General features: G+C 40.4%; 2 protein-coding genes across 4 annotated transcripts in view; one reads left to right on the top strand and one right to left on the bottom strand.

Moving 5' to 3' along the window:
* RBKS (ribokinase) overlaps nucleotides 1-17,441 on the bottom strand; it is a 70,670-nt gene extending 53,229 nt beyond the window's left edge. For both annotated transcript variants that reach the window (XM_061475252.1, XM_061475253.1), the window contains exon 1: nucleotides 17,306-17,441. In XM_061475252.1, coding sequence (XP_061331236.1) covers nucleotides 17,306-17,355 — 50 coding nt within the window. In that variant the 5' untranslated portion in view covers nucleotides 17,356-17,441. The remainder of the gene's footprint in view (nucleotides 1-17,305) is intronic.
* A 274-nt stretch (nucleotides 17,442-17,715) lies between these two features.
* The window catches only part of BABAM2 (BRISC and BRCA1 A complex member 2), a 161,563-nt gene continuing 153,447 nt past the window's right edge, over nucleotides 17,716-25,831 (top strand). Inside the window, exons 1-3 of one of the 2 annotated variants that reach the window (XM_061475250.1) lie at nucleotides 17,716-17,832; nucleotides 18,754-18,859; nucleotides 21,269-21,428. In XM_061475250.1, coding sequence (XP_061331234.1) covers nucleotides 21,301-21,428 — 128 coding nt within the window. In that variant the 5' untranslated portion in view covers nucleotides 17,716-17,832; nucleotides 18,754-18,859; nucleotides 21,269-21,300. The remainder of the gene's footprint in view (nucleotides 17,833-18,753; nucleotides 18,860-21,268; nucleotides 21,429-25,831) is intronic. The other variant, XM_061475251.1, reaches the window with a different exon arrangement.

Genomic DNA, 25,831 nt, shown 5'->3' with positions numbered 1-25,831 from the left:
AAATATGTAACACAAAACTGTGTTTACTGCAGTTGGGTTACCAAAATTCCTGCCTTCTCAAGCCATACATTCCAGGCACCAAGTTTAAAAATGTAATTCTTTCTATCTCTTAAGCTACAACACATGTGCAGGGAGGGCTTCCTGTCTATCATGTACTAGTGACCCGTTCAGTCAATGACAGTTCAGACGGGTTTCCAAAAGTCTGCAGGAAAGAAAAGTGGGGAAGGGGAATCTGAAAGAACAGAGAGGAATGTGCCCTAATGAGGAAGAGATTAACTTCAATTCTGTTTGTTAACTTATAACATTATTTTACCCCAAAATCTTCCCACAGCTTCAAAGTTGCCAGCCCTCCAGTTCTGAGAAAAAGTGACGAGCTTCTGCACTAGCAAATCACTACAGAGTGCTCTTTGAAAAGGACATGAAGAATATGTGCAGATTACTTTCTGAGTTTATGCTGCAACTTCTGAGGCATATTGGAGTTCACAAAATCTTCTGAATTAATGACAATGCACAACCTGATTTACTGAAAATTCACAGGAAAAAGAAAACAATTTTCCCTACTGATTTTCCATTTCAGCACCCGTCAGTCCAAAGGCTTAGGACCATTAGGAAATCAAGAAAACCTAAAATTAAACTAGCAAACCCAAACAAGTCCTGAACTCCCAGAAATTAAGATTTTTCCTTTGAAGGAGTTGTTAGGGGTCTGTGCTTCATCAGTAGTTACAGTTTCTGGAGAGATGCAGGTGGGGATGCAGTCTCTAAGTAACTAACAGAGCACCCCAGATTTTAGTGTGAGGGATGGTGCCCAGCCAGCAGGTTTATTTCATGTGGGTGACCACAAAGAAAGCCCAGAAGGCTCACACATACAGCTAATGGCACTCACTTTGTTTCGAGAGAGGCAGAGCTAGGGTCATTCTATTGGGAAATGCTTAAACCATTTTAAATAAAAATACAACAGCATTTTAGAAGCATACTTATAGGTACCATATACATGGAAAGGATTGTTAAGTTAAAACTACCTACAGCAGCATCTGGCAGGTTGCTTACAAGTGAGTAACTATAAGGTTTCAGGGAATAAGGTGTAATGAGTGTATATAAGTAACATTTATTCATGGTAACATCTATAATTTATCGTTATTTTCGCCATTGGAAGACAAAGTAGTGATGGCTGTGGACCAGAGAATGAAGGCCACAAAACCCAGCTGAGGAACCTCCTCTTCAGCTAGTGCCAGGGTACTCCATGCACACTTCTAACATCATGTACATTCAGTAAAGAGTAGTTGTTTCACCCGGCTTGGTAAGAAATAGTAATAGCAGCTCTTGTATAATTGCTTTCATCCACAGATCTCACTGTTCTTTTAAAAGCAGAACAAAACCATTATTCCTACTTTTTGGGCATGAAATTTAGGCAAATCCTTTTGCCTTTTTGTGCCTTGGGTCAGCCAAGAAGCCAGTCGCAAAATCAAAACTAGAGATCAGCTCAATTCACTGGCTCATGCTGCCTTCTCATTTAAATTCTGCAGTCTGAAAATGGTATCAAGTCTCAATTCATTTTCCTTCCTTAGGGTGCTTTTCAGAGATTACAGCTTATTCTAAATAGAATTTGTTTCCACAAAAAGCTCCTATATTTTTAGACAAAAATTAACAATTGCGACATCCCAGCAGACATCTGCTAATAGCGCTGTGCTGAGTTCATACGCATTCTCAAGAAGTACTTTCAACCATATATATTCTTGTTTTAACAGTAACCAGACCATGACTTAACTCTTGTCTGAGTTATGTTGGCATCAACACACAAGTCCAATGGAAGCATCATAACTGTACTGGTGAAAAAACAGGCTCGGTGAGATGAGAATCTGGGCCTCAATGTTACAAGCAGCATGGCACAACAACTGCCTCTGGGAATCAAACAGCATGTTGAAGATGGGGAGATGACCTTTTCTATTGTTTTGATGGAAAGGTACAAGGCAAAGGGCAAAGGATCAAGTTGGAACAGTGATTTATAATTAGCCAATTTTAAAAATAGGCTAACAGACCAGGCAAGACCAGGCAGCAGGCCCCTGTAGCTCACTGTAAACAAACCCTCACCTTATTACATTTCAAGCATGACTGCCAATCCTTTTAGACCAATTCTCCAATTCTTCATTTCAGAAGCCTATTTTTATTTCTCATATTAAACAGATTTAGAGTACTGATCTACATATAAGCCTGGAGGCTTCACTTTCACTGCAACCAGAGTTCCAGATTCTTATTTTTTGCTAATATAATGCTATTCTCTTGTCATTTTATTGTGCAACTCTACTAACTTTTGATTCACATCAGAGAATGTTAATGAGCATTTCGGGCTTCTGTTATGAGCAGGCAATGATGAGTAATCTGTATGATTAAGGAACCCTATAAATTCTTGGCTTATTAATGGTGCCACAAATACTACTCAAAATAGCCTAAAAATGATGAAACAGCTAACGTTACTCCAAAACTAGGCTAAATAAGTTAATTAGAAAAACTGTCACACAGGCTTTCAGAACTGTTACAAGAATGTTTTGTAAAGCCATTTACAACTTTTGACGTCATTTGAAAACACAGACCTGTTAAACCTAATGTAAATTGCTATCAAACAAACCGCTCTTTGCTTATGTGATAAATTCTGCTCAGCCTTGAGAGAATAAATGGCTCAAAGGATATTGGGCTCTTATGTCTTATGAGCAACCAGAAACTAAACTTGAAACCCCCCAACGCTTACCGATGTGAAATAAAATTACTACATAATGTTTTGCAAATTGTGCACCATACTACTGAGTCATATTTATAGAGGAAAGTTCACACTGAAGCACCCTGAAATACTTAAAAAGGAAGGGATAGAATCACTCAGAATTTCAACTGAGTTTTTTCCAACACGGTATTTAAATGTAATGCACACAGCAATGCTGCCCACATTTGTTGAGGGGAAATGAAAAGTCTTACAGCAACTTATGTTTCAGAGGTTTGGGATGAATAAAAGCACACACATTAGAATTTGCAGCAAATTCAACCCTCTCTTCCAGTAAGTGTGAGCCACAAGCTCCCTTAGAGGCGATTCCTGAGTAGCATTAGTATTTTTAGACAGGCAACCCTTTGGAAGGATGGCATTAGAAATAGAACAGAGAACCTTTACTATTGTGTTGAAGCACTGAATCAGAGGTGAATGTGTAACTTACTGAGTCATTAATGCCACTCCTGCCGGTATTCTGGGTTTTCTTGAAAAGTTCCCATCTAAGCAGTGACTAGATTATATTCAGAGATAGAAAATCTGAAGAAGAAAGAAGGGGAAAGGAAGAGATGTATACCTGCAGCATTTGCATAAACTAATCCTGAAATTAGTCATGGTTTGCTTCAGATTCTTGACACCTTACCAGTGTCTGTTCACTGTTTTCAACACATGAAAGTGCTATAAAGATGTATCTTAAGCTGACATAAACCCTCACCCTCCCCTCAGCAGCATTTTTATGCTGTTTCTCTTGCATTGCTTTTATTGCTCACAGAGCTTCCTAATTCAAACTATTTTTTTTTTTTTGCTCATAGGATAGTTTTAATTCGGATCACCAAATTGGTCCAACTTAGTGCACAGCAGCAAGGGTGGACCAGAACTGCAGAACTGAGAAGGCATTAGTACAGCCACACTGCTCTAAGCAGTGTTGAAACTTTGACTTGACACTACTTTGTATGTTGAAAACACTGAATACCACGTAACTAAGGCTTAATGATGTAGTCCAATATACCCTTAAACACATTGAAGAAAAGCATAAAGTATCAGTATGCTCCTGAGAAGTGACATGTGCGCAAGAAAGGAAAATAGACAAGTAAATAACTGTTTTTCTCTTAAAAAAAAAAACAAACAATATTTTCATCAGGCAACTGAGAGGAGAAGAGATTTTGTAGGTTATCTGAGGTGACTGCCATTTATATGGTATCAGGAGAAACATTCAGACGTGTGTTTTTATTCCTGAAGAAAGGTGAAGATAATCAGGGGTATCAAAATGGTAGCAGAAATGCCACATTTAAAAGCGTCTGAAGGAAAATGAGTATAATGTAAAGGTCTAGAATTTAGCTTTGATTCTGCTCTGTTTGAATCACTGAACAAAACTCTTTCTGCCCTCTTGGGAATTTCCTAGAATGGGGAAAATCCCTGTGAGATTGGAGTAGGTGTAACTAGCCACTGTCTAGTACATACAATTTACTGGGCTTTCACGATTCTCAGAACTGAACAAACACAAACGAGGGAACAGTTCTTGACTCTAACTAAGAATATTAGTACAATATTGTGGTGAAAAAAATCTTAGACCTCTTCTGAATCTGGCTTAATATTTTGGTTTAGCCTTGGTCTGTTTTGTCTAGCATAATTTCTAAAGATTTGAACATGTGCTATGGGAAAATATCCATAACACAGAGACAGAAAGACCACAATTCTTGTCAAAATCTCATGTTCTTGGCTCGTTGATGCTTTCATCCCTTTTAAAAATCCACTAAAGCATCTTATTGGAAGGTAGAAAACGTCCAAGATTTATCAAGAGCCCACCTCAGGAATTCAGTTAACTACAGGTTGGTTTAAGTACGGGGCTATCCAGTTTTAGGTTCTTAGATCTTTAGTGACTGAAAAAAAGTGTTACAAGACAATCAGAAATCATAAAAAATCTCTATCGTTTTCTTCCTCCTGTCTCCCTGAACATGGCAAGTTTTTCTTTAAAAAATAAAATAATTAACTTTTCATACACTTCATATAATTGGTTATTGCTCTCTAGCCTCCAGTAAAGAACAGTGTAAAAACACTACCCAAACTGGTACCAGGAAAAATACTTGATGCTTAAAGAGTGGTCCCTTTGCAGGACAGTGCTGGAGCACAGAGTGAGACGCGCACCTTTACCCCATCATCCATTCAGAGTTGGTTTTTTAAACCTGTTTGATTTGGCATGATAAACAGTTTGTTACCACAACACAAACAAGCGAATGATGAATTGGTGCAGAGCAGCAGGAATCTTTTCGATCAGTTTCACCACCAGCAAAAATAGGTATTTTATGAAACACAAATATATACATATTTTAAAAGACAAACCGTTTTGTACATCTCATTCCTGCATGGATAAACAACTGAACTGAAACAAATGGTGAAAATTTCCAGCAAGGGAGAAAATTAAATGGATGGCTGCAACTACAGGTAGGAGCACCACAGCAGTCGCTATCTTCTTAGATATGCAATCACAACCTCAGTTTAAAAGGACTGACATCTGTAACATGTAGAATGAGAACAGATGTCCACAGCTCTTCAAGAGTGAACATTTCTGTTGACCCTATGTGCAGGAAAAAATTTTATGCTCCTAGATATAAAAAGATGAAATAAACAAGAAGGCAAGGCATCCAAATGAATGTCCTGAAGCATTTATGACAGCTCACCGCACCGAACCTTAGTGAAATGACAGTATCACCAACAGATCAAAATTCCTAAATTATGGTAGGAGAATGAAACCTTCAGCACAAAGAAATTATTGATTTGACAAATTGCCATAAGTAAAAAGCTTCCTCATGGAAAATCAAACCTGTAACGTTTCCTCACATCACCAGCAGTTAAATTCTAGGAAAAGGTGGGCACAGTTCATCATCTATGGAATGTTTAATTCTAAACTCGAACCTCTAAAGAGATCAAAAACCCACAAACAAATATGAATCTATCTTCAGATATTTAAGTCTCAGTAAACATTCCATCACTCTTACCAAACATCTGCTTTGTATTTAAGAAAGATTGTGGAAATTTTCAGAATTGCTACTCTCTAACTTTATTTGCCTCCCACGTTGTTCTTCATTGATGTCTCTCGATTACATTATTTTTGGAACTGCAGTTACATAATTATTTTCAAGGCAATCTGATGGCAATATTAGAACAGACTGTCGCTGAAACATGCTGTGCTCACCCAGCACTGAAGAAGGCTGCCTACGGTTCCTATACCAAACAGAACATTGTATCATGATGCAGTACCAGGGCTAAAGCAGAAAAACCAACACAAAACAAAGCAACCTTTGCGACCAAGCAAAGAGTGATCTTCACGTGCCCAAGGACAGACTAAGATCAAAGAGACCTATATAGAATAACAGAACAGTTAGGGTTCGATGACGATTAATCTTTACCTCTTAAAGAAAGGATTTATCAGGCAACAATGAACAAAGTGGAAATAGTATGGTTGAGTGGATAGGCTACAGGGTCCTTGTTCATGTCATCATGATTTTTTATATACTCGTAAATCAACAAAGTAACCTGTGCTTCTGCTTTACTATCATGAAGAAAATAGGGCACCTACTGACCCCTCGACAATTCTCGTCGTCAGTCTTTTCCAGGTAAAAAACGAAGGACCTCACTCCCCCTTAACTATTGGCATTTTTCACACAAGCATATTGTGCTTTAGAAACTGTAAGATTAAGAGTGATAATCATAGATGTGTTCTCACTACATATCATCAAAACAAAGTCCAGTCCAGTCCAAACATTAATAATTTTCTTCAGTAATATGTTGCTCTAAAAGTTTGTACCCAGGACAATAATTCTGACAAGTACATTTTTCATCAAGTTGGTAACTAGTGCTTCCTACAGAATCTGTATGGGTCACAAATGTAAAGTATAACCCAAATAATACTTTACTAATACTTAATGTATCACAGATAATGAAGGTAATCAACATATCTAAACTTAGTAAGAGGATAGGATGGAATGGAATAGACTAGACTAGTGTGGACTAGACCAGAATAGAATAGTTCCATTGGAAAGGACCTACAACCATCATCCAGTCCAACTGCCTGACCACTTTAGGGTTAAATTTCCAGTGTCTTCACTAGACAAGTTTTCACTTTGCAAATATCCTACCCTTGATTCACTGATTCAAAAACAAAAACAAAACCAACTTTATCTAAATTCAAACTAATTATGAAGGTATCTACTAAAATCTTGGATTGCAGTAACATTAAGGTTTGTGGGGCAAAGATGAGAATGTGCAGGGGGATGCCCGGGCTTTGCTGGCCAAGGTTAACTCTGCCGTGACAGGCAGGAATCTCCTCTAGATAAGTACCTTCACCTTTTTCACAATCTAAGCTGTCTTGGAAAACGTAGATTCCCGAATATCAAAAAAGGTGTAATTCTGTATAACACTGCCTTGTGATGCCTGCTGATGGACAACTCCCAAATGTCCATTAATGCCCAGAAAGGAAAGAAAACTGAATTTAGAAAAGATTGAACAATAACAACAGGATATTCCCAATGAACAAAACTAACATTCAGACAGACAAAGGCAAGTATATTCACTCTTATTACAGCTGAGAACCTGGAAAGCGCCTGTCTTTCCATGAGAGTTCTGAACGTGATCTGCCTATCCTTTATTTTCAGCTCTGATCAATATGATTTTTTTTTCTTTCTACTGTTTATACTATTGGGGTTTATGCATTTTGTATAAACAGGTATCTGAAAACTGACAGGAAGTACAGCAAGTGATGGATGGAATAAACTAGCGAAAGGGATTTATGACTCTGGAAGCAGAAGTTATTTGAAAGATGAGAGGCAAGAAAAGAGCAATATAAAAGAAGTTCACTGTAACAATGTGATGTAGAAAGATAACAAGAAGAGGTGAAGACAAATAGGGGTAATCATAGATGGTTCAGGGATGACATGCTATTGATGTAGTACAGGAAAAAAGGAAAAAAAAATGCACTGAAGTCAGAAATGGAAAGAAGAAATAATGCAACCCAGAAGAGAGCACATGACCGATATATTCGGGAACATTACCACCTTCTTATTTTATAATTAGTTGTCACAAAGATCAACCTGTTCTATCAAGCTGCACCCACTTATGCAACATACTGGTGAAAAATAATCTTGTATTTTTCTTCAGGCCCAAAGTATATGATGCTAGGCCTGAAAGGTACCAGGATGCCAGCATCAAATAACCTACTGCAGCTTGATATAGGGGCTAACAAGTGAAGCCATATAAAACAAGCAAACAAAACCTTCCTGGTAGACTCCTATGGAAAGAACAGCTCAGACAGCTCCTAGAGGCAACATGATATATATGCCTGCCCAGAGTGTTTTTACACAAATTTGTTACGATCGACTCTGGATGATTTTTATTGCAGCTTTTGATTTGTGCCAGAAGCTCTTTACTGTCAGGAGTACTAAAATTCACCCCAAAATATTTATGTCTAGAAATGCATCTAGGAAAATGGTTATTTCCATTAACGGTACAGCCAGCAAATACTTCATTCCCAAGACAGAACAGAACTATTACTCATACCATTCTGTGGCTCATAAAGGGGGAGAAACTACAATATCCTCAGTGTTGAGTGTTAAAATATAGTTCCTAACAACTGTTTATTGTGAGAAATACTTTCAAAGGAGTTCCTTTAGAGAATTTCCCCTTTGGCTGTCGTGAATCTGGTATGTCAAATACCTCTAGACTGAAAAGGCAAGAGATGTTTTATTTTAAACAGTCAAAAAGAATTTCCAGTAATAGCAGGGATGACAACCAAAACAATAAAACCCCATGGGAGTTATATGGTGAAAGAGTACTCATTGGGGCTAGAAAATATAGATACATTCATAACACAACATGCTTTTCAGTCTTTATCACTGGGATACAGAAGAAGCCCAAGGAATACCCTGAAGTACTGACAATGCCAAAGACCAGTATATTGCTGGTTTTCATGCTATTTACTTGGAACTGACCAGATGTCAAAGAACCCGCCAGAAAGCAAATAGCAACAGCTGTGTTACCTGTAAAGTGGGATGTTATAGCGTGAAGCAATGGCCATATGCTGAAGTGCATTGTGGAGATAAAATTGCATCTCTCTGTAGCAGAAATGGACATGATACCCCTTACTCCTGATGTTGATATTGGACAATCGGTAAATAAGCTTTTATGCCAATAGCCTCTCCCCTGATGATAATGTTAGTACTTCCTGACTTCTCATTTTCTTCAGAGGTATCACTGTGGATTTTCCAGAGACAGATAAAGCCTCAGCAGGAATGCAGAATTACAGGGGAACTGCACACTCAGGAAGTTGCTATAACATCACCTGAATGTATGCTCAGCAAATATGAGCCAGGCCTGTTATGGCAGGAGTAATCCCAGTGTCCAGACAGTAATTCTGTCTGTCTTCTGTTCCATTCCAGCCCGGTTCCATTTCCATGAATGCTGTCAATGAGAAAAGGAACTTCTCTCTAGTGACTAACATGGTAATGATTTCAGAAAGAATCTTTTCAGGTCCTAGACTTTCTGTGGAATTTGACACATGCAAGTCTTGTATGCATACAGGGCACACCATTTTGAGGTATTTTTCTTTTTCTAATATTCTGATTTTTTAAACAAATATTTATTTGAAGTGATGAAATAAATTGTGCTCTGGATCCACCATTTTTGTCTTGCAGAATTAGCAACTGATCTAACACCAGATACTACATTTTAAATGAATGAATTTTCTTTTGCCATCGCAGTGTTGAAACTGGTCTCTGCTGTCACCAACCCCTGAGAAAGCATGTACATACTCACGAAGGTTCAACAAAGAGATCCAACTCCTGATAGCTGGCAAACAGGGCACCCATTAAAAAGATGAAAAGTCTGATAACCTCGTGGTTTGATTTTTGTGGGTAGTGCATAATAGCTTACTGACCTCCAAAGGGGAAAAATGCCAGTCTAATGAGACTAGAAAATTGTGATTCTTTAATTCAAGCATTTAAGAAGCTCTGGATAACAAAACAATAAGGAGTACCATGGTGTTTCAGACAAGTGTTCTTTGCCAGACAAGAGAACACAAGATGGAGTAGCTGATTTTCTTCTCCCATTAGGAAAATATACCCCCAAAAACTTATCACCTGCTATGATCAAAATGTTTCTGGATTCATTTACTCCATTACCCAAGTGAACCCTCTGGAGAATTAAGCAATAGTTTCCCAGTTTCATATGGACTAAACCTAAAAGCTTGGTAAACATCAGTTTTATCTCACAAACCATAATTTTTAATTGCTAACACACATAGGAAAGGCATAATCCTCCACTGATGATATCATAGTCTACTGCCATGGAAATGGCTGCAGAATCATAAACACAGGTTTAAGATGACCTCACTTTCATAGGAAAGAGGAAAATTTCAGTGGAATGTGAATGACATTGGGAATAAGCACACACAGATACTACAGAGTGAAAAACCTCTCTTACTAGTCAGTCAAAATATGGAAGATGAAGACAACAGCTAGATGTGCAGCTGAACAGCGAAGGGGTTGTCCTGTCCAAACACCGTATTGCTACCTATGAGTCTTTGAACAAAGAGAGCTTTCTTAACTACTGTCAGGGTTCCCCTCCATAAATTCACCATACCAGACAGGAGTGAAATCCCTGCCCTGACAGGCTTACAGTTAAACCACAAGAACATGAACAAAGTATGGCTATAAGAATACAGTGTAGGATCACAGAACAACATCGTAGCTGGAATGCTTCCTAGAATGAGTAAGTACTTCAGAAGTGGGAGGAAAAGAACTATACAGTCTCTTCAAGCACACAAAATAACATGAAGTCAGACGCAAATGCAGAAGTACGATCTTAGTGCAGCAAGTGCTAAGTATTCTGGCTTTGGCTCAGGAAAATACATATATTTAACCTTCAGCTCTGAAGCACTCTAAAAGGCATCAAACAACTCAAGGATTGGAAGTTGAAATTTCTGTGTAAGCTTTGTGTTGCCCTGAGCTGGGAATGTTGAGCACTGTGCGGGACCCCAAGTTCAGATGAGACAAGAAGCTTGAGCTGAGAACAGGGAGTGGAGAAATGTAGTAGGTGATAATGATCTCACTTAAGTAGAACCTTTCATCTTGAAGGATCTCAAAGCAGTTTACAAACTTAGACCAGACACTGCAGCTGGTAGAAACAGAAGCAGACAGCTGGGAACTCATTCATGGGAGGGAGGAGGTAACAGAGGACTTATTGGGTGCCGTATCTTCCAAAATGCTGGTGCTGGGTGAAGATGGCAAGACTACAACAGAGCTTTTCCCTGAACCTTGCCATGCAGCCATGTGAGAAAACTGCAGAAAGTAAGCAGAGAGCCAGAGCTGGCACAGAGAAACAGAAAAACCTCTGGATAGCTGAGGAGCTGTCACTGTTAGGATTGTAGTTTCCCTGCCTTTTATCTCAACCTCAGTTCCATAGACTCTTCACACTTTCTGCAGTAAAACCTTATGTCTTTCTTATGTATGCCCTTTCCTATTTTTATCCTTTTAATATATTTCTATTTCTCTTCACCTTTTTCCTTTCTTACAAAGCAAACTGCCCTTCTACTCCTGCAACACCAAAATGTTTTACAAATGCATAGTAGGACAAACAGTGCTACTCTTGGTTACTGAGAAGCCAAAGAAATTATTTCAGCTATGGCATTCATAGAGTACAGGCCTGACTGTAGTACCAGAAGGGCTATTCTTTAGCTCAAAAGCACTACAAAATACATGTTATTACAACTGAACTAGATAAACAAGTCTAAAAAACAAGAGTCATATTAGTTATTGCTGAAATGGAATTGCTTCCTGAAGGAAAGACAGCGCCTAATTAAAGTACATAGTAGCTTAGGACACAAAATGAAGACACCAAATGAAAGGGCAGGGAGGATTCAATTAAACAGAATTCAGAAACCAACATTTTTGTTGTGCTTCTATTAAAAGACATTGTGTGACCAGTTTCACATTCATATTTCCCAAGACTTTTAAAACTTCCACATTTCCATTTAGGAAGGGGAGAAAAAAAGTTTTCCTGGATAAGAGCCAAAGACAAGTGCTGAGCAGGTGTTCCAGCACCACCAGCTCTTCTCAGAGAAGACCACAGCATCCTCTGTTGCATAAACAGCAGTTTCTTTCAGAAAGTGCCAACTGGGATCAATGGCACACTGTTTCTTGCTTTCATAACCTTGGTTGCAAATAGGGGTCTTTTAATGGGTTAAAAAAAGCCTTTAGTGGCCTTGCCCTAGTTATTTTGTGTCCATTTAAGAACACCCAACCATTTAAGAACACCCAACCAGACATTTTCTTTCCTTTTTCCCTCTTCGATATTTTGTCACTTTTTGTTGGAGGAATTTTGCTGGAAGCTTTTTAGGTTTGGAGTACAACACCAAATACTTTTAACAGAACTAGAACTGCGTCTCACCTAAAATAAACTGATCACTCACTCGTTTTGTGATCAAACAGATTTAATGGAGGGACAACAATTTAATGAGATGACAGCAGTGAAAAGCTTCTTTTGACATGAATGAGCTTGTATCAGGCCCACATAAAATGAGCAATGCCTGGGCCACTATAGATATTTAAAAGCTGTATACAAATAGAACTCAGTTTTCTTACCAAATTCCATTACTGAGTATTTAATCAACTTGATTTTTATCCCATTTTTCTTTTTGGGCCCCTGAGATACAGCTTTCTGCCTGTCAGGCAATAGAAGGCAAAGGGGAGTTTCTCTAAACCACGTTTAGGTCCTCTAAAATCAGGGCAGAACAACAAAACACTTAGTCTGTGCATCTTTCATCTACCATACACCCAAACTTTGTTAGGTCAGAGAAGAAGACAAGGGAACAGTACTGGCTCTGAAATCAAGCCCAGATTTTTCACTATTACATAAATGAAACGATTCACAGATGACACATTTTCTCATGCCTTGATGCCTTTCTCTGGATCCAAAAGATTAATTTCCTCAACTGGACTAAGCTTGTATTCCTTCACAGTTGTGCTTTCCCATGCTGCTGGCAATGGCAGATTGACTAGAATAAGGAGTGGCTGCTGCAGGGGAAGCATTACAGATAAAAACAAAAACACAAATGGATTTGAAGGATTCTAGAACACTTTGCTGCTAGGAGAAGCTGGAGAGCAGAAAAAAAAGAAAACATTAAAGCCAGAAAAAAACATTAAAACTTGGTGACTATGCATGCACGAGAAGTGGTGGAAGTAATACACGTGAAAGACCTGAAAACAAAGTAAAGAAGAAAATGAAGTCACATGTGAGGCTCTGCTCTGCTCACTCAAAAGAAGCATGAGAAAATTCCTTTCAATTTTCCCAGAAAAGAAGCCTGAAATTATTGTCCCAAACATTGCATTTTTAAAAAAGAATGTATAGACATAGCTTTGGATCGTGGACATTTCCAATGAACTGTTTACTTTAGCTGAAGTAACTGAAACTAGAGACTTAAGAGGAAGATGCAGAATCTCACAAATGGAGATACCTTTGCCATTTTCCATAGGCAAAGACTGTGCTTGGTCAGTGAATATTTGAAGTGTCCATCAGACTGCTCTGGGATGTTAGTTCTGGATGCGCATTTGTCACCACTGTCCACTCCAGTCTAGCAACATACTATTTCATTTTTTCATGTTTTCTCTGATGTGTCTTTCCTCTCTTGCTAAATGCTTTCAGTCAATCAGTCTAGTACTTGTAATAACTCTTAACAACAGTTGTTACAACAGGGGACTGGATGCATTTCTTTTAGTTATACTCCCTACAGCATATGAAGCAACCTAAGGGAAGGAAAGAGCTACACAGGAAACTAAGACTTCAAATTTTGAACATCCTAAAAAACACAGTTTTACAGTATTCGGGCTGTGGTCTTATTTCCTTGAGTTAAACTGAAAAACTGTTGTTGTTGTGACTATCCAAACACTGTTTTTCCATTTACATTTTGTTCTTTGCTTCTGCTGTTTTCAATTGCCATGCCAAAGTTTCTCCTGTTTATTCTAATTGTTTTAGTATGTCTGACTCTCATTGGTTTATATGTTTAGTCTTGTCCTGATTTAATATGAATTAAAATGCCAATGCCACGACCAGTCTGCAAATATGAGTCAGAGCAGAAACTATTTAAATAATACTATGGATGGTACCCGTCTGGTTTGGTATCTAGATCATATAGAATAATGCTGTTTTTGTTTTCTACTACTATTGCCTGCTATTCCCAATGAAGTGTTGATTGTGATTTTGACCACAAATATGTTTTGTTCCTGGTCCTATTAGCCAAAAAAGTGTGGTTTACTGCATGTATGTACGTGAGGTTGTTTTGATTATACTAAATTCACTTTAGAAAACCCACATTCTGCCACTGCAGCGCTACAGGACAATGAGAAAAGAATTTCCAATGAGAACACTATTTTAAAAGCAAACCACTGGGCCCCTTCCCTTTAAATGAATTTTAAGGCACACTACCCTTTCTTCTGAATTTGATTATTACATCTGAATACTGCCTTCCACAGAAGGCCCCTGTCCTTTTCCATCTCAGTCATTACATAAGACAGAGTAAATTTCAAGTTGTACATTTCCAATTCACACCAAGGTTACGCTTTTTTAAATCATTAGTTTACTGCATTGAGAAAAACATTAGGTGCTGGTTTTTTTATTATTTATTTAGTGGTGAATGTGGCTAGCACATGCCCAATGGCAGCTTGAAGCTTATCTTCCTGATTCTTGGTACCTCTATGGACATGGGAATATTTTCCATTTCATGTCTGCCAGTCTGAGCCTCTAGCTTTCCAGACAGAGGGGCAAGGCAGAGGGGCTTCATATTTGATCAGTTCAAGTTATAACAGAGCATTGTCAATTTCTGGCAGAGTCTCAGTTAATATGACTGGCTTCTAGGAAAGACAGGCTTAAGTGTCAAGTGGTGAATATGCCTACCAAACACAATGAGTCCTGAATTCCTTTGCATGACTTTCATTCCTAATTTAGTTTACTCAGCCTCCTCCAAACAGGTGACAGTTGGGCATCTAACATGCTGTCCATGTCTTTTACAAGCTGAAACATTAGCATAAATGACAGACAAACTAGCAAAAGCCTGATGCTCTTTCATCCTGTCTGAAATGAACCTGAAATGAACTGGCTTTAAATCTAGAGTATGGAACCCCTCTAAATTCCAGACATAAAGACAGTCAGGAGATACCCTCCTGGCATCAACCCTAATCCTAATCTGGCAGTTTTTACCATATTTGATAAAGATGGTTTATCATTCCCTGTTTCACAGCTTTGCTCTCTCCTCAGGCACATCCCAGCCAACAGTTAAGTACTTCCCAGTAATTTTACCAGGATTTTTGTAACACAGGATACATTTAAACTATGTGTACCTGGGGACTACATGGAGATTTCAGTAAGATTAAACTCTTGTCAGCTAAATTTAAACGCACTCTTTGTCTTCAGTGCCTGAAGTCCTATGCTAGTAACACAAAGAATGAGGCTGTCCCCTCTTTTTCAGCGGAAGCAAATCAGCTTATCACTAATAAAAAGCCCTTCACTGCTCCTTAAAGTAGAGACTAATAACGGTGAGTCAGATATATTCTTGTGTTAGCATTTGTACAATTTAAGAAACCCTCCCAGCTGATTGAAAAGTGAAATGGCGTTTCTCCAACCACTTAATCTCAGTGTAACAGCATCTGTGGCTACAACCCATGGTTTAATCTCCGGTTACAGTACGGCCAGTCAATATGGCTTTGAATAAATGACTGCGTTTCTATAATATCAAACTTGCAGCCAAAAAATGAGGGGAGTTTTCTTTCTTTTCTTTTCTTTTTTTTTTTTTTAAGTTAGAAAAAAAAGCAAAAAAAGCCCAAAGGTGTGGCTGTCAGCAGTGCTTGACCTGGTAGACAATTTCTTGATGATTTTTTTCCCGGCGTTTCAGAGAGACAGGAAAAGGAACGTCTTGTCATGTTTTATATTTTAATATAACGTCACAAGCATCTGATAGCTCATTCACGCATAACGTCAAGATCTGTTCTACAAGATCTTACTGCGACTTACAAGACAATTACTCTCCTTGGAAAGCTGCCAGTGTGTTCTGCACATTACATAAAACATTAAATCTTTCTGACACAGGTTCTACGATTATTTCAAGGGTTTTCACTGTTTCTGCTACACATGCCTCTGCCTGAACTGTACTTACTTCTCAACATATTCTTCTAATCATCTATTCTACACTTTCTTGACCCACAGGCTTTGATACAATTGTCTGCTGATAGAGAAATTGAGTTTTTTATTGCAGAATTCCCAGCAGGAGAAGCTGATGGAGTCCAGATACATATACTTTTAAATCCTATTTTAACCAAGACTGCATATGTAGTTTAAAACCAGATGTGTTTAAAATTGTGCAAAACAAAGACTGATTTGCAAGTTTACTGGGGTTGACAAGGTCAACCAGTGTAGGTTAGTATTTTGCATCGTTGTTAGTATTTTGCATTGTTGCCAACTTTTGCAATTTTGCTTGAATCTGTTGATATTTAGTATTTACTATAAAATGCTGGAACCAAGAGCCTTCATGAAGTTCTGAACTTTAATCCTACAACAAAGTTTCCAAACCGTACCTATGTACCAAAAAAAAGAGAATGAGACCCAAGTACGTAATTATAAATGCAAAACACCCAGAAAAATTAATAAAAAGGAATTAAAGCATTCTTTTAAAAAAAGTTTTCGTAATTTAAAAACAAGCTTTGGTGTGCAGCGGTGCTAAATTTTTGAGGGTTTCCCACTTCCACTTACTCTGTTTGGATATGAGTAGCTTGGGAGGCCTCCTCCCTCTCTCCTTTCAAAAGGCCACATAAAATGTTGTCTTCAAGCCATCAACTTACAACCTACTTGCATACTTTCATTGCATACTTTGTCGCTTTTCTAGTGGAGACAAGTGCTTTGAACAGAAAACGTGTTACAGCTGACCAGCTTTATTTACTTTCATGAAATCGTTTCAAACTCCTCTGTTGATTAAGCGTGTCAGAGTTCACGATTCCCCATGAGGGATTACCACGAAATGCCGCTTTCTTGGCAAGGCTAACGCCGAGCCACCTAGCCCAGCTGAAAACACAACCCCAAGTCTCTCTTCTCCCTACAGTTGCAGACAGCTGATCAAAGCTCCAGCAAACAACACGTCCAAACTTCTCCCCGTTCCCACAGTCTTCTTTCAAAGCCGTATTTGCAGTGCTGACATCACCGGGCCCAGCCGCCCCCACGGCTGCTCCGCTCCTTCCCCCCTGCCCGGCCGCTACCAGCTCCCTCTGCCCAGGGCCGAGAGCTCCTCGTCGCCGCTCCCGGTGCCGACCCCACGTCTCCGGTCCTGGCCTGGAGGGACACACGACGCCCGCTGTTCCCGGGCTCAGAGTGTGTGTGTGTGGGGGGCACCCGGGCCCGGCCCGCTCTCGGGAGGCGCAGGGAGCCGCTGCTCTGCCCCTGGCACCGTGACGCCCTGTGCTCCCACCCGTGACCTCGGGGACCGGCCCCGTGCCGGGGCCTGCCGGAGCCCCCGCGGGTACTAACCTGACCAGGTCGGTCATACAGGATCCCACAACCACCACCTCAGCGGCCATGGCGCCGGGGGAACAGGTTATCCCCAGGGCCCGCTGCCCGGGCCTTGGACCCTGGACCCGGCCTTCGCGCCAGGCCCCGCCACCGCCGCGGCTTCACCCGTTGCCATGGGCGACGGGTGGGGGAGCGGCCGGCCCGCAGGGACCTTCGGCCTGGAGGGGTGCCCATGGCGAACGCCTGCTGGCGAGGCCGCCCCCCTCCTCTCCCTCCTTTCTCCCTCTCCCCACTCCGGCTGCAACGGACCCTCAGCCCCACTCCTGCACGGCGGGACAGTCCGCACAGGCACTGCGGCAGCCGCCAATAGCGGGCCCGGTGAAGACCCCTCCGGCCCGAGGAGCGGCAGTGGCGGGGAGGGGGGCGGAGGCGCGCACGCCGCGCGGAGGGGCGGGAGCGCCGGGAGCGCGCACGCCCGGCGCGGGTGGACGGGACGGGCGCGTATCCGCAGCCGTTGCTAAGCGGTTGCTTTCCGGCCGCCGTAGGTATGGCGGGGCCCGGGCAGGGCCGGGGACGGGCGGGCGGGAGCAGCGCCCCTGCCGGCCCCGGGGGAGCGGCGCGGCGGGCGGCAGGCCAGGCACGCAGGCGGGCTGGCTTGCTTGCTTGCTTCTGCCCCGGCGCCCGCCTCCTCCGCCAGCCCCGGGGCGGCTGCAGGCCGGTTCTTAAGGAACTGGCCAGGAGGCGGCCCGGGGTCACGGCTGGCCGAAGACTGGTTCTCTCTCGGGCGCCGCCGCCGTGCCGGGATGGAGCGGGGCTGCACGCAGCGGCTCCGGTGGTGGGCCCGCCGCCTCCGCACGGGGCGTCGGTGGGGCGGTGAGGCGGTGGCCGCGCCCGGGTGGAGCGGAGGAGCGCGGCTGGCAGGGTCAGCCCGGTGCGCGGCCTCTGTGCCAGGGCTGAGGGAGCCTGGGGTTACCCCGGGCTCTGCAGACCCGCGGTGCTGTTCCCATCGCGGGCTGCCAGGCGGGGCTGCCTTCGGCCACGGCGGGAGGAGGCGAAGGTGGTCGTGAGTTCCCTGGTTTCCCTACACCCAGACACCCGTTGCACCCTCGAAGTGAAAAGCGTAGGCCCCGCTTGTCGGCAGCCGAGCGAGAGGGTTAGTCTGGAAAGGTTCCCTCGCTCTTCAAGGCCTCCATCACAATATTCACCTTTTCCTTGCTTCACTTAATGCCCACAGTGCTGTTACCTGTGGTGGGGAGCAAAGTGTCTTGCATCTGGACGCTCTCTGGTGCCCAAAGCAGTGCCTGGGATTTCAGGGTCACTGTGAAGCATACGGTACTTTTGCCCGAATGCAAAGGATTCACTCTTAGTTTGTTTACTTCTTTCAGATGTTTTGTTTTCAGAGGGAAACAGTCTAGTGAATTTTGTTTTCGTTTACTCCCTTGAGTTTGTTTGTGTTCTGTTTCAAGTGCTGTGGGAAAATTAAGCTGGGAAAAAGAAGTGACAACTGAAACTTACGAAAGCAGTCCTAATTGCATTAGAGTTTGTAAAGACCTCTGTTTACAAAATAAATTGGTGAGTTTAATTGGTAGTGACCCTGTATATCTGGCTTGTTATGTAGAAGGTATTGTGGATCTTAAAGAAATGATGCAATAAAACTAGGAAAAATGCCTAGCGGTCATTGGCATCTTGTTTTGACAATATCCGCGTATTTTAGTAACAAAATGATAAGGAATCTCATCCTGCAGTTCATTTTGGAAGGTGCAGCTGTTGATCAGATCATCAGCTTGGATCACCATGTGTATCTCGTTAAGGCCTTGCAATTCTGTCTTCCTAACAGTGTCATTATCCCCTTAAGGTGTCATGATCAGAACTGATTCTGAGAGGCCTGTGTATACCTTTAAGATTGCTAGGCGGATAGCTTAGTTTTCGGCATGTTTTTAATGATTAGGAAGTTCTTGCTTTCTTCAGTCTAGCTGCCTCGCAGTTCCCAGCTGTGGAGCCAGCAGACTGAAACATGTGCTCTGTTTTAGCCGCTCTTGTGCAAAGAAGTTCTTTAGTGAGGCACTGTCACAGGGTGCCCATAGAAGCTGTGGCTGCCCCATCCCTGGCAGTGCTCAAGGCCACATTGGATGTGGCTTGGAGCAACCTGGCCTAGGAAAGGTTTCCTAGGGGTTGGAGCTAGATGAGCTTTAAGGTCCTTTCCACCCAAAACCATTCCATGATTAGTTTAAACTCATGTTTTATTAGTGGTTCAATCTAAGCTATTGGATTTTGTGCTGAAGGAGGCTTGTGGTCTCTCAGTTCCTCTGGGGAAAAATAAAGGTGAGCAGGCAGTAATTTTTGGTAGAAAAGTAACAAACAGGAGGTAGCATTTTAAATTGCTATGGATGTTTGCTAAGTGAACTTAAGTAGTTGCCTCTTGTCAATTGCAGCAAATCAAATGTGTGGAGAGTGTGTTATGTGTTAGGACATGGATATTCAATCTTAAGCTTTTTGTCTACCATAAAATGTAAGAACCAGAGTATTAAAGATAATTGCCAGTTTTAGGAAGTCTTAATTTATTAGTCTTTTTGTTTGCCTTAGAGTATCTGGCCTTTGCTTTATTCAGATACATTCCAACTAGCTAGGATAAATACTCTTTTCTTGAACATTGCTTCACACTCCTTCAGTCGGAATGACTTTCATGAGAACAAAATGTGTAACTTTAATGTTGCTACCAGTTCCAGGGAGTTACCAGTTTGTGGAATATCCCTTAGTTACCAACTAATACTTGTAAACCGAGTGTTAGAAACAACAGCAAATTGCAACTGTTGCCATGAGTTGTTCACACTCTCTTTATAGAACACTTATTAGTACAGCAGCCCATATGGGGCATTTTGGAAGGAAGTAAATACAGTATGTATTGGTGGTTTTCAATTAAGTGGATGTTTCTAAAAAATATCTTTTAATGGTCAGAATTTAAGTATGAGCTCCTCTAACCCACTTGTCAGTGGCATGTTTATGTTACCTTGACTCATTTATGGCTTTGTTTTCTCAAACTATCAAGTTCAGTTAATTTTCTGTTGACACTCTCTGCCTAAGAATATGCTCGAGTATGATAACTTAGCATTTTAACAGGTTACCCTTCTTTTCTCCCATTTCTCTTACCACAGTCTGCTGTCCACATGCTATAGCCTTTTGGAGGTACAATGAGTTAAAATGTGTGCATGTTCAGTTTCTGCGTTTCAGCTAAGAGGTAGCAGGTTCTTGAAGTGTGCTAACTTAGTGGACTAACTGATACAGCATAAGGTCACACAATTGCAAGCACTTCTTTAAAAAGGCATGCTTAAAATGTGGACACATCAGCTTCCTGATCTGTTTTGTGAATGAAGATGCCTTTCAAAGAGTGTGGCGATACCACAGAAAGAAAAGCAGTGTTAGCTTTTAAAAGGCATTGTGAAATGCTGTAAATAGCTACCTAATGGAAGTAATGTGAAAGTAATACTGATTAAGGTTAGACAAGTGGTATTAGAAATTACAAATGAGAATACGAAGAGACAATCAAACCCTTGCTCCCATTGCAGTCGGTAATGTGAGTGCCATTGATTTTGGTGGAAGCAGAACAGATGTGGCTTGTCAATTACAGGCTCCTGGTGGAAACACTCATGAGAAGGCACAGGCTGTGAAGTGTCAGAGTGGCCATCAGTTTTATTGCTTTCTTGTAGGGATAGGGTCTTAATTAAAGGAGCCTAGGACATATGTCTGTTTTTATCTTGATGTTGAAAAAATGGGCTTCATTGAATGTTGCAGAGGTAGGAGGAAAAGAATTAGCTGTGTTTATTTTTTTCTTTATAAAGCTGTGCACACTTTGGTTACTCTACATTCCTAATCCTTTGCATGCATAGATTTTTTTTCTGTCCATGTTTGCAGAGTGCATGTGATTTTACATCAAATAAGTAGGATATTTTCTGATTTTATTTCCCCCTTACCATCCTTGTGCAGCTCAAGACAAAAGGAAAGAGGAACATACTAAGATGTCACCTGAAGTAGCCTTGAACAGAATTTCTCCAGCACTCTCACCCTTTATTTCCAGTGTGGTCAGAAATGGAAAAGTAGGACTGGATGCTACCAATTGTTTACGGATCACAGACTTGAAGTCTGGGTAAGTGATCCTCATCCGAAAAGGATATCCAGCCCATTACAGTTGTCTTTCTAGGACTGAATTTTATGAGGTTCATGTGTGTTTAAGCATTTCCAGTCTATCTGGAGCTGACATACTAGCTACATTATTTTTTGTCTTACTACTGTTTCATAGTTTAGGAAACTTAATTTGTCATATTGTTGGCAATAATACTCTTGTTAAAACACTTCCATTGCTGCCACTTGATAGTGCCGGTTTTCCGAAGCAAGATAAACACTTTTTCTTGTTGTTTATCACTTGCTTACTCGATCTTTTCTGTGAATTAAAAACTTGAGGATAAATTTGTGTGACTTTGCCTTTAATCAGGAATATGCTAAATAAGAAAAAAATGCTTGTGACTCCCTCAAGATCAGTACATCAAGTGGCTAAGGGCCAAGTGCTTGAAATGGGTCAAGCTACTCCTTAATTTTAATTTTGGGAGGGTTCACGATGGTTTTCATATAGCAATAAAGCGTGGGATCCACATGTACAAAGGCACTTTGGTGTGTAACCTCTGTGAATAATACATGGGGAAAGTGAAGTGCTTACAGTTTACTTTAGGTATTGGGCAGAGAGGGGAGGCAGCTAAGGTCACTGATAAAAGAATACTTGAAATGGGGTGTGTTGGAAACAGCATTGTTCTTTTAGAGTTAGGCATCTAATGGCATCCCTGATTCAGGTGTTTAATACTGGAGTGCAGAGCCTGAAACTGGCTTATCTTAAGGTGTCTAAATCATGGCTTGTGCACAAACTGCTGCTTTGTGTGTAATTTTGAATGGTAGTGTAACCCATCTTGAGAACCACCAGAAATCACTGTTGTTTAAAATTTAGTTCTGCTGAAAACTTTGTTTAATATGCTTCTGTAAGGCTGCATGTTTCTGGTAGTTACAGTGCCTTTTCAGGAAGGAGGTGTGAATTCTAGGGTTAGTTTGAAAGAAACCGTTTCTTCTCTGTAAAACCCTGTGACAGATTTACTTAGTCTGAGAAGCTATAACTTTGTTGCTAGTGATGTCTGGTTTGCCATTTAGGCTTGCAAATTATCTGAGATAGGCTGAATGTCTATGCATCAGCTGCTGTCATTTCATGCTAGACCTTGCTTTCTCTTGAAGTAAGCTCCCATCTCAGCCTTCCTAGAAGACATCTTACGTTTCTCCTATTTAATCTGAGAATGCAAAATATGATAGAGAAAAAACACAGTAGTCTGGTGGTAAAGGTATCAGCTTGTTGGGAGGCAGATAAGGGTTTTTCTCTGTGCCCAATGAAAGCTTATGCTGCCTGTCTTTAAAAGGACAGATTAAAATAATATGAAGTGGTGTTTTCCTGCTGACTCTTTTCAGAGGTATTTAGAATGAAGTGTCTGAAGTTTTCAGCCAGTGATCTTACCAAGATGATCTTGAATTTACTTTGATAAATCCTGAATGTTTCCAGGGGTTTATTCTTTGAAAAACTAAAACCTGCACTAGGAGCACCTGTTACCAAACCCAAGGATTCAAATTGTGTATTAACTGCGTTGAGCATGGTGTCTACAAGGCAAATACAACACCTGACAGAGATTGGACTGTATATTGCTAAAGGCATAGGCTCAGCTAGATGCAAGTGCTAGCAATTTATTTATTTATTTGTTTATTCTTGTTCTGGAACATAAAGAATGAGGTTCATTTCTATGTTGAGGTTTTTTTTTATGGCTTGAGGTTATTAGGAGCTGGAGTTGAGATAACTAAGAGTCTGCATTTAGTTGAGAATTATTTTTTAAGGTGATTTTTGGTGGAGGGGGTACAAGTAAGTTTCTTAAAAGCTGTATTGTAAATGGGATTTATTAGCAATTGCTTGAAACTTGTTTAAAACGTAAGTGTCATGCATGTGTTTTTTTTTTTTTAGAAAAGGTGGGGTTTTTTTGTCTTACAAATAAATAATTGCTACTTTATAGTAGGAAAACTCTGGCTTTACACATTGGTGTGTAAATACAAAGTTCCTTGTCGTTTATGCTTTATAGGGAAACAGCGTAAAATCATTCAACGTAAGACAGATGGAATTGCAGAGGAGTCCCTTCCATAACTCAAGATCTCATTCATTGGTCTTTAACCTTTGATATAGGAGCCTTTGGGACTCCACAGACTGTTTTTGAGAGGCCTATATCAGTTGATAAATAAAAAAATCTTCAACCCACGATATTGTCAGGAGATGCGAATTTGTTGCTGCCTCTTAAGGAAGAGAGTCCAAAAATTGATTGAAAACCATTGCTCTGCTCACCTCCCTACCCTTATATTTCAGGACTATTCAAACACTGGTATACAGAAGAAATGGCAGGCAGAGGTAAATGCAGGTGATAGCCACATGAAGAAACAGAAGTATAAGCACGCAGAGCTTGGACATAAGCAAGAGGAAAATGAGAACCTTTGCTAGAGAAATAGAGATGAGGTTCAGGACATTAATTGCAAAACTCCCTTCAGTTTCAATGGAGCAGAATCAGGCTTTAAACAGTGGAACAGGAAGGCAAGGAAGAGGTACTAGATGAATGATGTTAAATAAAAAATACTTCTTGATTGCAAATGAATACGACCATTTATAAGAAGTATGAGTTCAGAAACTTTGCTTTCGAGTAGTGTTTGCACCATTATTGACACATGAAGAGGGCTGTAAACACATCTCTTCCATAGTCTATAGATTTTTATTACAAAATATGTATTTTTTACGCTATAACTGGTGTGTTGTGTGGAAGATTTTTGAAGTCCAAAATAAATGTGACTATATTTAAAGTAATCATCTTAATAACTGTTAACTCCAATAATGGAAGCATCTGGAAGATTCTGGGACAAGGGGAGGAGCTGCATGGCTGCTCCACTGTCACGTACCACACTGTTGTTCAGATAGAAAGTTAGGGGTTGCTGTAGTTTCACCACTTCCCTGAGGAACTGGTGCTTTACAGTTATAAGAACACAAAGTGTACAAACTGAAGATCCATCCATTCTAATTTCTTAGGATTTCAAAATGAGCTGCGACTTAAAAGTGAATAATGGTAACATATTAAATACAGTGGTATCTCTAAGGCCTTGCCCGTTCAGAGCCATTGTTTTGACATTCTCAGCTTGAAAGTGGAAAGAATTTCCCTTTCATCAATGTAAGATCAAGTTCCAGGTTTATTAGTCATGTTGGTTTTGATTTGTAAATAGCAAACATGTTAAGCCTTTAATTATTTGAAAAGTCAATCCATATGTCAGATGGTTTTAGTAAGGAACTTATTTTGCACTTATTGCTAAGATTGACTACTTAGGTTTGTTGTGTTTTATGAACTGTATTAAAGAGCTGATGTTAGATTAGAAGTATGAAGTATGATATGTTAATTTGCTTTGCTTGGTAGTGTAGGAGGGAAATATGTCATAGTAAAGAAATCCTATTGTTTTGCAGTCTTTGAGTATGTAAATGTTTTGTAATGATATGTTATGGTTCCATAATGTCTGTGTGTTTTACAAACTTATTAGACAGTACCAGTCTCATCAGACACTTAAATACATTTACATCTATGAGCAGGACCTTCAGGAACAAGTCCTGTTTATAGAAATTATATGGCCGCTGCTGGTGTAGAGCGAGTTAGGGTTGGGGTTCAACCTAACCCTAAACCTGGGTACCCCTGAACTGAGCTCAGCAATATGGCATGACAGAAAGAAGGAAAATCTTCAATGGAAATAGTAATAAAAAGTTAGGTGGCTAATTCTGCAGTGCTGTTACCTTCTTGTGAAACGGGCTCCAGAGTGAACAAACCAGAACCTGAGTGTTGGGTCACATCTAAAATACAGCACCGTTAGCAGCATTGATTCTGGTGATAAGAAAACCCTGGCGGCATCTCTGTTTCATTAATAAAAGACATTCTTTGAGATGACAGAGTGGATCAAAGCATTTTTAACTCCTGCATAGGTTATTACCTCGTTCTAGACTCAAAGAAAATACTGCTGCCAGTTGACTCAATTCCATGTATTGTATCATTCAGTAAATCTCAAGTGGTGTCTCTCTGAAATAATGACCCATCTTAATTAGGTATTAAAATCTACTCATAACCAACTGAATTGTGGCGAAGCCATTTTTCTTAGCATTTATGCATATAATCATGGGAAAGATGTTGAAGTGATTATTAGGTAGATTTAGAAATAGAGGACATTTTCCTGTGTGAAGGGTGTTTAATTATTGTATAATGTAGAATCCAATTATTTAAGAGGCTGCTGCTTTTCCTATGGTGTATTACAATAATGAAAAACATATTTGTGGTGGTCATTGCCTTTGAGAGCTCTTTTTTTTTTTTTTATTGGTGGGGGGTGTTTGGTTTTCTTTTTCTTTTCCCTTACAGCTGCTCATCAGGGCCCATGCTTGATCCCCAAATTATGCTGCAAGCC

The sequence above is a fragment of the Pezoporus flaviventris genome, unplaced genomic scaffold (genome assembly GCF_033815535.1).
Source record: "Pezoporus flaviventris isolate CSIRO_AGI_PZ_B2104156 unplaced genomic scaffold, CSIRO_AGI_Pfla_v1 ptg000083l, whole genome shotgun sequence".
NCBI classification, from domain to species: Eukaryota; Metazoa; Chordata; class Aves; order Psittaciformes; family Psittacidae; genus Pezoporus; species Pezoporus flaviventris.
The sequence above is the reverse complement of the archived record's forward strand: the minus strand, read 5'-3'. Positions and strand labels throughout refer to the sequence as shown.